This window comes from Lipophrys pholis, assembly GCF_963383615.2.
Source record: "Lipophrys pholis genome assembly, chromosome: 19".
Taxonomy (NCBI): domain Eukaryota; kingdom Metazoa; phylum Chordata; class Actinopteri; order Blenniiformes; family Blenniidae; genus Lipophrys; species Lipophrys pholis.
In genome coordinates, this window is record NC_137647.1 from 21,705,387 (window position 1) to 21,719,540 (window position 14,154).

Here is a 14,154-nt window from a genome sequence, read left to right on the forward strand (position 1 = left end):
ACATTCTTTGAATGAAATGTGGTCTAAACTGGAAATGCTCATGTTTTCATTCAGTCTTTTTAATATCTTTAAACTTTTAATCATCACTTTTGGTTTCTTTCTTCCTGGTGTGTTGGTGAGTTTTACTCTGCTTTGTCCAACATGCAGTATTTTCTCAGACTTGACAGTAAATGGAGAACCTGCAGGTTGTTTACAGGGATCGACTGATTTGTAAATACTATTTACTGTCCAGCCCTTCACTCTACATTTGTTTATTAAACAATTGCCTTGTGAATATGAATATTCCCTTGTGCACATTAGTATTTACTTATTTGATATTTTGGTATCCTAGTGGAGCCACTGTAAAGCATTTCCTCCTTGGATTAATGAAGTAGAGCTGCATAGTGAAATCATAGGTTTAAATCCCGGCCGGGGCATTTCTGTGTGGAGTTTACATGTTCTCCCTCTCTGTGTGTGTTTGAGTTTCTTCTGGGGTACATTCGATTTATTTAGATGTGGTTTCCACAAGTCGATGCCTATCAACAAATACTCAGCCCACTACTGAGTTCCTATAACCACATTCAACTTTTCCTCCGACTGACACGGTCTGGATACTGATGCTCTCCTGGTCCTGCACACCTGGCATCAATTACCTGGAGGCCTTATACCCTCCGCCTTGCCCCAGCTCCACCTGGTGGGCAAACATAAAACCTGCACACACGGTCAGTTACGGTGGCCCAGAAGGGCCATCAACACAACACAACAACAAAGAGTCGCAACACAACAACAAAATGCCACAACGGAAGGACGCAGCAGTTGGAGAGCTTTTAAGAACTTTTGTTGGTGTGTTGTGGCTTATGTTGTTCTGTTTGCGACTCTTTGTTGTTGTGTTGCAGCTTTTGTTGTTGTGTTGCGACTCTTTGTTGTTGTGTTGCAGCTCTTGTTGTTGTTTGCGACTCTTTGTTGTTGTGTTGCAGCTCTTGTTGTTGTGTTGCGACTCTTTGTTGTTGTGTTGTGGCTTTCGTTGTTGTTTGCGACTCTTTGTTGTTGTGTTGCAGCTTTTGTTGTTGTGTTGCGACTCTTTGTTGTTGTGTTGCAGCTTTTGTTGTTATGTTGTGGCTTTTGTTGTTGTGTTGTGTTGTTGGCCCTTCTGGGCCACCGTAGTCGGTCCACAGGGGAGCACACGCAGGCAAATCGAATAAGCAAACAATCAACATAAAACACATAAAATGGCTCCTCCACGATGTTCTCAGGCCGTATCACGATACATATATCTCGATATTTTGCCAGAAATCAACACTTATGATGCATCAGTCACACTAGTGTGACGATTCTATGTCTACATTAAAACACTCTTGTTCATACTACATTAATATATACTGATATTTAACTTGGATGCAGTAAGGGGGAAATCACAACAAAGGGAATTTTACCAAAACAGTATTAAACAGCAAAATCATGAAATTGTCCTTTTTTTTCTTCTTTTTTCTCGCTCACTAGAATAAACCACAGGGAGAGATTTCTTTGCAAAATACTTGTGAACAGGCAGACTCTAACTTGGGTTAAGTGTGTTGATGAGTTTTATTAATCCGGACCTTTCAACCACACTAACTGGGACCATGGCTTCTGCCATGTGGCGGGTTACCGCAGTGTTATCTCCTTATGTTTTGGACTCATTTTGTCGTATGGTATTGATCAGGAAAGGGAAGACGCCGTCAACGCCGGTTGCTTCGGCTTCTTAGTTGTTGTGGAACCGGCAGATGTTTCACACCCTTCATTTTCTACCCTTCTGTGGCGACGCTACTGCAGCATATTTTGCACAACACTGTTGTTTGTTCTACGTTTTACTTCTTCAATCCAAACTACCGCCATACGACGGATCCTCTGCTGTATTTTTTTTTTAATTAACTTGTTTTCTTGCATCTCCCGTGTCTGTTCGTAACATTCCCGACACATTCCGCTACCCGCTGGCCGCGCCCGGCAATTGAATGCCCGCGGCTAAAAGCTACAGCGTGACACTCGAATATTTACGACACAGTCATTTTCTATATCGCACAGGGAACAAGCCGCGATACATCGAGAATATTCGATATATATCGCCCAGCTCTACTCCGGCTCCCTAGAATATGGATATTTTGTTTCTATGTGGAAAGAAGGATCGAATGAGTTCTGAAACTTAATGACGGATACCTGAATAATCTACCCTGCTGGATATTAGTGAATGTGATTCTGATGGACTCAGCCTCCAGTAAAGACAAAACTAAGATGATTGAGCAGACGTGTGCCGTTACAAACCATTGCGTGCGCTCACATGTTGAATAACAAGCAGTGTTGTTTTGTCCTTAAGTTAGTGAGTAAAGGTAGTCCTCCATCATCGCTGAATATTGATGCACTGCTGTGCTGCGAAGGCCAAACACGAGCCTCGCCGACATGAATTAGCAGTTGGTGTTAAACTGGTTGAGTAGATTGTGAGTCAGCAGTGAGTTTAGTGTTCGCAGACTTCAGTCCTGTGACTCGTCAGCAGGCCGGGCGGCTCCGGTTTATCTCCGCCCAGCACCAAGCCAGGAGCGCATTACTCCGCACACGGGTGAGGGAAAGCAGCTTTCACACGTGTCACCCTGAGCTTCACTCTTTCTTTCTGCCCTCGTGTCTCCACTCCCAAATCTTCCCATTTGTTCTCATTCCAAGGACATTTTCACAGGCCTGTGCAATTGTTCCCCCGTTCTGCCTTCCTCTAAGCTTTCAGATCTGCCTCGCTATTCATCTTCATAGGAATGATCGACCGCTGTTATAACCCAGAATAAGCACATGTAAATATGAAGAATGGCCGTTGTTTTTGGCAGATCGAACAGAGATATATATATTCATTCTTTTCTGAAACCAGCAAAATTACAATTCACCTTCTTACTCTTTCTTCCACGCCGACTCTGGAGGACACGTTGACTTTATACGTTTCATAGGAATTTACCTTCGATACGAGGTGCGTCAACACAAATCAAATATTGTTCCGCAGTTATAGACAAATGTTCTCAGCAGCATTTGTAAAATTAATCCGATGTATTATTATGCTGTTCTGAAATCTACTGTTATGAACACAGTAAAGCTTTTTCTCATTCACAGAAAGGAAACTGTAAAAAAACTCCCGCTGTTCCTTTTGCACTTCATTGATTAAAAAAAAAGCTAAAAGTTGTTGTTTTATTTAACTGTATTGCGAATTCTCTCTATAAATCAACTCAAAATATTCAAACTTACATTACAGTGTGAAACGTTCAGGGATGTTATGGTGAAATTGTCACTTTTATCCAGTTATACAGCCAGGAAAGAAAAAGAATAGAACAGAATAGAAATTCTTTGGTCCTTTACAGGGAATTGCTTTATTTCAGCGGCTCAAAAACAGACCCAAATCCCCAACGCTCATTAATAACATTATGATATTCCATAATTCCATTAGTTGATTTCAGGAAAAAGAAATGGCCACCAGGACAGAAATGATTTGGTTTGTCAATTGATGAAAATATTGACCTCGTTGTACAAAACTAGTGAATAAATCACACTTCTCTCTCATGTTTCGTATTCTGCTATTTTGAATTTGCAGAGCATGACTACTCAGTACTTAATGAAACCTAATGAATGACAGTCCTCTCAGTCTTTTTGCGATTATTTGTATATTGTGTTGAGAATAAATGTGCGATTTGTTGTGCAGCTGTGACATGATGATCACACAGCACTCCTTTAAATATCGATCACGGTTTTATTTGAGATTCATCTTTGATAAATGAAAGTGGCCTCTTCCTCACGGCCATAAGTTCAGGGGGGGAAAAACTGCCAATGTGAATATTTAAACTAAAGGAGATTTGTGATGTTGCTTCGCTTTTCTTTATGTTTGTGCTTATGCAACATTGCTTTGGGGCTTGGGAACTACTATCAGATGGCAAATTTGATGAAAAACTTCAACATCTCAATCAAAACACAGAAACTATGGTGAAACATGCATTCACTCTACAGCCGTCGTCATAGCTTTTCCTGCACTCGTGCAAGTAGATTGACAATGAAGACACATTCCTTACCCACTGAGCAGGTCTATACTACAAAGAAAGGTATTTATAACTTGAATATTTAAATTGTACTGTCCTCTGTCAACTTTCATTACATAAGACACACGAAAAACAACTTTTCTGACGTGAAAACAGACAAAATGGTGTCTTGTTTCTGGTCCTCATATCTGTGGAATAGTAACAAAAGGTTTCCACTATAAGTAGCTGACCTCTTGTTTTTGGAACCTTTATTCAACCAGAATAACCTCGTTGAAATTGAATATTAACTTTTCAAGTCTGTCCTGGCCAAGACAGGCAGCAGTACCTTCAAAAGGTTTCAGACAAAACAAGCAATTGTACACATAAAACATATTAAATAAAATGTCAATACATTAAACACAGAATCAAGGACAGACATTATTAGACATGCAAATTTGCTAAAAAATAAAAAAAAAAAAGCCCATAAATTAAAATTATGTCCATCATTTAAAACATCTGCAGACATGTGTGTCTGTCTCCAAGTCACTAAGTCTTAAAAGCCTCCAGTGAAACCAGGTTTTTCAGTTTCAGGTCTTTTTGTAGTTCATTCCAAACAAACCTCAACACTTTTTTACCCCAGTTCAGATTCAGACACAGATTCAGATTCTCAGATTCAGACAGCTTTATTTATCCCACAAGGGGCAATTCATTTGCAGTTTCCCAGTGTGCGCATTTACACACACACACACACACACACACACACACACACACACACACACACACACACACACACACACACACACACACACACACACACACACACACACACACACACGTACAGTCCTGACTTTAGGAACAGACAGTAAAAGACAATCATTCAAGGTAAAATGATAAGAATCCATGTTTCTCTGACTGATGTAGGTCTGAAGGTAGGAGACCTAAAATACACTTACAAGTGAGAACACACGGATGATTGAGTCTCCAAGTATATAAAGAAGACCATCCAACACGAGTTCAACAGGCAATGACGCGTCAGACATTTAAACTTGGTGATGAACCTCAGAGCTCCATGATAGACTGTATCATTGACTGAAAACTATGAGAGGAGGTGTGCATATACAGAATATCACCAAGAAAGAGAGAATTGTATTTTTAGCTGCTGAATCAGAGGGTTAAACAAACTGGGGGTTGTCAAGGAGAATGCTTAAAATATTTGTAGGCTGTGACCAGTTTAATCTGAGATCATTGAGCAGCGATCATTGAGAGGAGTTTTCAAAGTTTGGCTGGTTGACTGGTTTTGTCCGTATTTAAAAAACTGTTTTAAATCAGAAACGTTTTGTTGGATGGGATTAAAAACAAGTTGTAATTGAGTAAGTGCAAAAACAGGTGTGGAGGGAGAAGTACACCACTGTATCATCAGCGTAAAAGTGAAATTTAGCGTTTGATATGTTGTCATTGATGTTATTGATGTAAAGTAAGAACAAGAGTGGCCCCTGGACTGACCCTTGTGGCACACCTTTATTTAGGCTGACAGAACTGGTGTAACTGTCTTACCTGCACACACAGAGTTCTGTCCCTCGAGTAACTTTTAAACCATTCAACTGCATGATCTGACAGCCCAGCATTATATGTGTGCAAGGATACTCTCGTAAAAAAAAACTTGTTTCTGCTCCTTATATCTGTAAAACAGAAACGAAGGAGTTTCCACTCTAAGTATTATCCAGTAAACTAGCTGAACATGTACATTTACTTCCCATGCACGCAGTAGCCTTTTGAAACGGCCTGTTTTCTGCTCCTGATATCTGGAGAACAGCTGCCGACGCTTCAGCCTCCGACCTTGTTTCCTTCTGTCGGGAAATTACCGGCAACTGCAGCTGCATGTAACATCGTAGCCTCTTCTTAGCATTTCCTCCATTTATTAACTGGTAAATAAAGCAGTTGAGCTGAAGAGGAGCGGCCTGATGTTTGTGAATGAGCTGTGATGGCGCCAGCTGCTGTCAATAAAACATGTTTACAGGTGTACTCAAACTGCAGTTTGACTGTGCTGGCCCACTGGGTGTGTGTGTGTGGAGTCTGAAGTGACTCTTTCTGAGAAAATGTGTGAAGGCAGTTTATTTGAAGTACAAACCAGCACTGGTGGTGTACGATACACATAAGATATAAGAGTACTGATACAATACACTGGGATCCAACATGATATATTGCATAAATGTCTCCACCACTCAAAGTCTCTACCACCCCCCCACTCCCACCCTCCCACACACACACACGCAATGACTACGACTTAAATTATTTTCTACAATAAAATTAAACAAGATGAAACAGATTCATGCAATCGTCACCTTTTTTTTCTTATAAAGTAAATTTAGAGGCTATAAATCCTTTTTGAAAAAACAAAGTTCCAACCTAAACTGCACAGGGCAAATGAAGAAAGAAGAAATACTGAGGATCAAGAACAATAATACAATGACTAGTGTTGTCACGATACCAACATTTTGGTATCGATACCGATACCACCATGTATTTCGATACTTTCGATACTTTTCCAAATAATAAGAGAAGTTGCGGCCATGTGGATGTAGCAGCAGCAGCCATTGTTTCCCTTCTGTCTCTCTCTCTCTCTCTCTCTCTCTCTCTCTCTCTCTCTCTCTCTCTCTCTCTCTCTTTTATTCCCCTCTTTTGCCAGACTCAATCTTTTTATCCTGTAATTTGTTAGTGGCTTTCGTTGCTCATAGGCTCTCTTCAGATCACTTCTCAGTTGGTCAACATATTGCAAGTAGTTCGAATTGTCATCCCCATCAGGTGACGTGCCAAAACACAAATCAATGGGCAAGCGTGCTTCACGGCCAAACGTCAGATTGTAAGGAGAGTAGCCTTTTGCGTCATTACGTGTACAGTTGTATCCGTGGACAAACAAACTGGAATGCTGACTCCAGTTTAGTTTCTGGATAGGCTCTAGAGCCCCAAGTTAAACCGCTCTGGTTGCGGATCACCTTGGGGGTGATATGGAGTTTTTCGGGATTTTTTAATACCTAACGTTTTCAACAGGTCTTTGATCACTCGACTGTCAAAATCACGGCATTGGTCGGAGTGAATTCCAGACGGGAAACAATAGTACACAAAGAATTTCTCAACCAGCACCTTGGCAACAGTGGTTGCTTTCTTAACTTTTCGTTACATAGGCCTGGGAATAACACGTAAAATGGTCAGTCACTACTAAAACCTTACCTACACCCTTTGAATCCGGCTCTTTAGACAGGAAGTCTATACACACTAGGTCGAGAGGACCATTGCTGGTTATTTGTTTCAAAGGGGCTGACCGATGAGGTAATGTTTTACGCGCAATACACCTACCACAAGTTTTGAAATATTGAGAAATCTCACAAGTCATTTTTGGCCAGTAAAACCTGTCCTTCACCAGTTCAGTGGTGCGGTCGACCCCTAGATGACCAGAGTCATCATGAACAAACTTACTGAAAGACGGTGTTCACTGGGGAGGACTAGTTGTAATGTCTGTCCACCTACTGCTCTGGTGGACCTTCTATACAACAAGCCTGATTTCATCATGAGTTTTCTGCGTTCTCGTTGCAGTAACATGATAGCTGGGTTGTTGTTTTTAACATGTACAGGCCATTCGTCACTTATTACAGCCTGTTTGACTATGCTGATAACTGGGTCCAAACCCTGAGCTTTGCTTATGTCCTTTTTACTCAGCTACCCAAGATGTGTCACGTCTGGTTGCGGAAAGACAGCACATGCAGAAGGGATGCCACCTGGCGAAGCTCCCAGCTGATCTATGAGACGCTCGGGGTGCTCAGGTGACGGGGTGGCACTGACTCGGCGACAAACGGCTTTGTCTGAAGAAAGATGCCAATAAATAATGTTTCTATCTACAGGCAGTGTTGGCACTGCTGGTTGTAAAAACAGCCCGTCTCATAACAACGATGCAGAGTAGAGCTCAGAAGTCAGGCCGAGCCGTGAAGCGCAGATCCCTATGATCCAGAGATCCCAGCCCCACCAGCTGCTGCTGCTGAGCATTTTCCAGGTTCCCCAGCCGCTGGCGAAGCACTGACAGGTCGTCTGTGCTGTTAGATGACTGCCCCTCCTGCCCGAAGACGAAGAACAGGTTGTGTGAGGAGGTCAGGGGTGCGGGGCCTGAGCTGACCGGACACTGGCCGGCCAGGAGAAGACGTTGAAACTCATTGTGCCGCTGCTGCAGCTCCTTCAACCGCCTCTTCAGCAGCGCTGGTTCTTCTGAGAACGACGAGCGTTCTTTGGCTGCAGCAGCCTCCAGTTCCAGCTCCTCGATCTTTGCCTCCAGCAGCTGGATTTTATCCTGCTGTAGCTTCTTTTTGTCCTCAGTCAGGATTTTTCTCTTCTTCTGAGCCACTGCTGTCCTCTGCAGCTTCTTTTTAAGCAGACTGTATTTCTGCTGCAGCTCGGCATCGTGCTCCTGCAGCTTGTGTTTCTCCTCCAGCCAGTCGACCCGACGCTCCTCCAACAGCCCCTCCGCCTCGTGCTGGCTCTCCTCCGCCTGAGCTTGGGCCGTCTTCAGAGCCTCCCTCAGTCGGTCCAGCGTCTCCTTCAAACGCTGGTTTGTCTCCATCAGGCCGCTCTTGGAATGTGACAGCGTCGCCACCTGGACACTGAGTTCCTGGTTCTGCAGCTGGAGGTCTGTGCTCTCTGCTTTTTGTCTTTCAAGCTCGTCAGGCTGGGAGCTCTGCTGATGGAGATGGTTTCTCAGTTGCTTCAGTTCCCTGAGAGCGGATTTTTCGCCTTGCTCGGCTTTTCTGAGACGCTCCACCCACTCCGCCTTCTGGGGGTTATCTGAAGCGTTCTCCTGCACCCTCTGCTGTTCCAGTTTGGCAAGACGGGTCTCCAACTTCAACTTTTCTTCATGGTGAGCTGCAGTTGTGCGGAGCGCATCCTCCTGGGCGCTCTGCACCTTCCTCACCAGCTCCCTCTCTTTTTCCACAACAACTTCCTTGTGTCGTTCCAGAGTTGTTTTCATTACCTCCACATCGGCCTGCAGACCATCGATGTGGTTCTGCAGTGTGACCCTCTCTCTCTCTAACTCCTCTTTAGAGCGAGCACACTCCAGCTTCACGCTGGCGCTCTCCTGTTTATGGGAATGCTTCAGGCTCTCGATCTGACAGGTGAGCGAGTTGACCTGCCGTTCAGCTTTGTGAAGTTTCCCGGTGAGCTGGCTGTTCTGCTCGCAGCTCAGGTTAAGCTTGCTCCCCATCCGCTCCAGCTCCTGTTGCAGCGACTGACACTCCGCCTCCATCGTCTTCAGCATCGCCTGGGCCTCGCTCAGCTGTCTGGTCTGGATGCGCAGGTCGCTTTCGCCCTGCTGACCCAAGTTTTCCTTCTGTGCTCGCAGCTCAGCCACCTCCGCCTCCAGACCCTTCACCCGCAGGTGGAGCTGCGCGCTCTCCCCCTGCAGAGCCTTCATTCGTTTCCCGTCGCGCAGTGCCTCCGAACCCCGGTACTGAGCCACCAGGTCCTCCCGCTCCTTCTCCAGATGACAGATCTCGGTCTCGTAGCAGATCCTCCTCCTCTCTAAGATGAGAGCACTTTCTTGTCTCTGGTGCTCCATCTGGGACTGGAGGAGGTTGTTCTCGTACTGCAGCTTGCAGTACTCGGACCTGTACTTTTCCGTCTCCTCCTCCAGCTTGTTGAATTGCTCCCTGACTGGAGCCTCCATCTCCTGCTGCACCTCAGCTCTGAGTAACTCCAGCCGGTGCGGCGTCATCACCTGCCGCCGGAGCTCCTCCAGCTCCCTGTTTTTATTCAACAGGTCATCTCGCTGCTCGGCCAGCATCAGCTGAAATTTCTCCTGCTGAGCCTGTTTATCGCTCAGTAGGCACGTCAACTCGCCCTGCGCCCGCTTGAACTCCTCCTGCAGACTGGCATGTTCAGCCCTCAGCGTCTGGAAGTTGGTCCTGTGGATTTTGTTCTTTGTCTGCTCGTCAATAAGCATCTTCTGCAGGACCAGCTCCACTCCCTCCAGTCCTGAAGACAGCCCCAGCATGGCTGCAGACTCCAGGTCTGGGACAGGTGGGAGCGACTGGTCAAGGGTTGAAGAAGTCATCTCACCTCCTCGCAGCTTTGGATCCATTTCTTGATTCATTTTAAGAAAAATAGGCTCTTCACTTGTTACCCTGCATAAACAAAAGCACGTGCAAAGTGTCGTTTCAAAATCCAGTGGTGAGGATGAATTATGGGGAAAGATGAAAGGGAGTGAAATGAAAGTGTCAGATCAAAGGGACACTATAAAAAATCTCTTTGTAAAATGCTGGAGAGATGCCAGCATATTACTGTTATTTTACAGTATTTTCACTGTGAAATTCACGGCTTATTACTGTAATAGTGAAATACAGTATATTTCTGTATTTTTTCCATTTACAATAAAGTGCTGGCAGCAGAGACACATTTGACCATTTTCACAGTTTATCAATTTCCAGAAACATTATGGGGTTACTTTAGAATTTCACAGTTTGCTGTAGACAGGCATAATACAGCGACACAGCAAGATTTAAAATCTCAATATAAAAAATAAACAGTGTTCTGTGGACTACAGAGAAGTGCTTGAACTCATGCTAAATAATCAAGAAACAATTCGCAAGGGATATAAATCACACAAATGTTTATTTAAACAGGCAGTGTCAACATGAAGACTGTTTTGGTAAAAATACAATAACAATAAAAAAAAGAAAAAGAAATTGAAACCGTGTGATGTCCCAGATTAAGAAGCCAAAGAATTTCAGAGCAGTAAAATAAAAACTGCCAAATAGTGTGTGCTGGACGTAATGACAATAAACTATACATTTTAGATTACATGTCAGAGACCTTATCAAACTTGAAAACACAACAAAAGTTTGAACTGTACTTTATTTTTGTTTTGTTTTATGTACAGAGGAAATAAGGATTTAGAATAGTGTCTAACTTTCTGTTCTCTCAAGAGGCAGCTTAAAGTGTTTACAGTCTCTAAATTTAGTGCTACTGCTGTGTGCAAATATGCATCACTGAGAACATTTTGAAAATTTGCATCAATAACATTTGTAAAACACAGTCTTACAGGTTTATAATCTTAGATGTGGATTAATACTGCTGTGAAAATACACACCAGTAAGAACTTGCTGAACATGTGCATCAATTGCAACATTGGAGAAGAGATAGGCTGGTGTTTTTCCCACTTAAAATAGCCCTGCGATGTACACAAGTGTCCTATAAAATGGATTTATACCTACAGAATACAGATGTACTGCAATGTAGTATCTGCTGACTATGGAACTATACCACAGTAAGAACTTGAATCAATGGTCACATTTTGGGAAATACTTGTTTTACCTCATAAAATGGCCCTGCGGTGTTCATACCTCTTAAAAAAAGTCTCTGGCCACTATTCTGATTCTTAAAATAGTATGGTGAAGCTTGCGTGCAGCTCTTGTACAGGTTCTGTGAGGTAGGCTTGTGCTTTACCACAAAATAGTCTGTGAGGGAAATGCATACTTATCTTGGTCTGAGTAGGAGTGGAGAGTCCTGATTATAGGAGGAATCTTCTCAGTCAGGAAGAGATGGTCGTCACCATGCTGGTACAGTGTCGCCTCTGTAAAACAACAACAAACAGAATCATCCTAAAAAAAACCTTAGAGATGTCCAAATATGAGACAGTTTAAAATGCTATATAAAAATATGATTTTCAAAAGGTACGAGGATGAAGAAGGTGTGGCCAATCACTAGGCTATTTTTAGGGAGCAAATGTCTGGTCATTTCTTTTGGTTATTTCTACTGTTCATTTCTTTCCTTGCACTGTGGGCTTGTGTGTGGGTACAGGTGTTTATGTCTGTCTGTAGGTATGTATGAATGGACGTGTATGTATATATATTCTATGTGCTGTGCTGCACAGGACGTGTGTGTGTGTGTGTGTGTGTGTGTGTAAGAGATGGAAGGAAGTAATTATATTTTTTACTTGTGACAAGGGGTGAGAGTAAATAAGTTTTTACTTCTTCTCACTCCTTTTCGAATACTCATCTGACGATGTTTTTCTTGATTTGTTTTATATTATTATTACTGTTATTCATTTATTTATTTATTTGAGAGGAAAACTTTGTTGTTAATTTTCTTTTTTTTTTTTCTTATTGTTTTCGTACCTTATTCGAAATAAACATTTCAATCGATGTATAAATACATGACATGCTTCGAAAGCTGATACCATCAACATCTTTTTTGGTTTAGTGTGCGTTAGGAGCAAGAGAACAGAGCGAGCTCACTGACCTATATGAAGTCCCATTCAAAGTCCATGGGGTTCTTCAGTAGTGTGGAGACGCCAGTATTCACTGTGGCTGGCTTCTTCTGGACCATCATGCCGCTCTTCTTGGAGACGACCTTGACTCGGATAGCCTTTGATACTCTCTCTAGATTGATCCCAATGAAGCGCCTGAAATCAGAATGGTGTATGATCACTGACGGAACGGAAAACTTGTCTGAAAAAGGTAGTTTGAGTTTTGGTGCTGATATCATTAAGTATGTTTGTGTAATTTTGCTGCTTCCTGTCAGATCTTTCATTATCTTGGACCTATTTTATCTGCTGAACACTGGAGCCAAATCACATGCACCTCAATTGAAGCTTAGAGTCAGTGTGATCTGAGAAAGTATTTTCAAGATACAGGACAGGAACATCAAGCTGTAGAATTAGTCACTATATGTTATATTCTCGTTAGAATAGTTCATGTTTTTTTGTGTTGTGTTTTGAAATATTTTTTGTCACCAGACTTGAACCCCCGTGTTCTGCTGCTCATTTCTGAGTCTGACAAGTATTAAAAAGAAAATTCACAGATGATTTGACACAGTTTGTATTTAATATGTTTTATTTTTCCGGCAGACCACGTTTTATTTAGTCCAAAAACCTACTTTACTAATTTATTCCTCTCCTTGTGTGATTGTGTCTGTGTGGAGCCCAAGAGAGCAACTAACGACAGTTAAACTAAATAAATTCAAAAATGGAAACCTATTATTCGCATTCTTATCATTACAAAAATCAATATACTTCATGTAAAACCTTTTTACAGAAGAAAGATTAATGTTAGCTTAATTGCCTTAAGGCAAATTTAGAAAATTTCATTCAAACTCCTCAGAAAAAAACAAAACATGATCATCCACCAGCTGTAGTTTGCTTGTAAATAATTCCTTAATTCATGCATGTGCTCTGAATCTCCTCTGCCTTGCTGCCTTGTCGGGTTGTGATAATGTGACAAGTTAACTGACTTACTCCTTCAAAGGAAGAGCAGTATGTGAAATTAACCATACAAAAATAGAAAAGGACAAAATTGATAGAAATCACCCGTCAATATACTGTATTGCTGTCATTGTGGCATTGATAACCACACACTAACTCGCTAGATAAGTTTATGAGCAACAGTTCTATTTCAAACGTCATTTTAGTTGTTTTCTCCTGGGAAGAAAGAAAGATAACATCGTTTTTAATTACCTTGTTATTTGTAGACACAGAATCCAAACGTTGGAGAGAAATCAGGACTTCTTGTTCACACATGTCCTCAATGCTGTGGCCGGAGAACTTTCCCTCTTGAGTTGCGCACACACCAAATGAAGAAATACTGTAGTTTACTGTAATTCATCTTATTAACATACTGTTGAAGGTATGTGCGCTGTTGTTTCATGTTGAACAGCCCATAATGCATTGCAAATTACAGTACACAACTGTATTATATTAATACAGTATAATACTGCTGGAAATTGGCCATACATTTACAGCAATTGCTTACAGTGTAGAGTTACATATTTCTGTAAAAATAAAAGTCTTAACTATTTAATCATGTAAAACTTGATTTGTGTGGACTCCGTCAGATCCACTAAGAAAACAAACTCATTTGAATTCTCCAGGCCAACAAAGATCTAAAGTTCCTAACTATGTTGTAATAGGGTTTAGTTACTCTGATGTGTAATGAAATGCATCATGTAAACTTAAGTTGTGATTTCACAGTATTCTGAAAAGTATGGAAAAGATTTCTAAGTACGTTCACGTTCAAACTGGTCCTTTACACAAGCAACATAACCTGAAGAAAGAATGAACACATCATCGCCAACACCATACTCTAGTGGCCATTAATGTTGTCATTTGGGAAGATGTGGCTTTTCA

The 14,154-nt window shown here is 42.0% G+C and overlaps 2 protein-coding genes across 2 annotated transcripts in view; one reads left to right on the forward strand and one right to left on the reverse strand.

Annotated features, from left to right (window-relative positions):
• The window catches only part of rbfox1 (RNA binding fox-1 homolog 1), a 397,214-nt gene that overhangs the window by 21,248 nt on the left and 361,812 nt on the right, over positions 1 to 14,154 (forward strand). The gene's annotated exons all lie outside the window — the stretch shown is intronic.
• Positions 7,951 to 10,086, reverse strand: LOC308124337 (centrosomal protein of 83 kDa-like; the record flags this gene model as incomplete). Its single annotated transcript, XM_080487256.1, has 1 exon — positions 7,951 to 10,086. One exon carries the CDS (start codon positions 10,084 to 10,086, stop codon positions 7,951 to 7,953), a length of 2,136 nt encoding a protein of 711 aa, XP_080343382.1.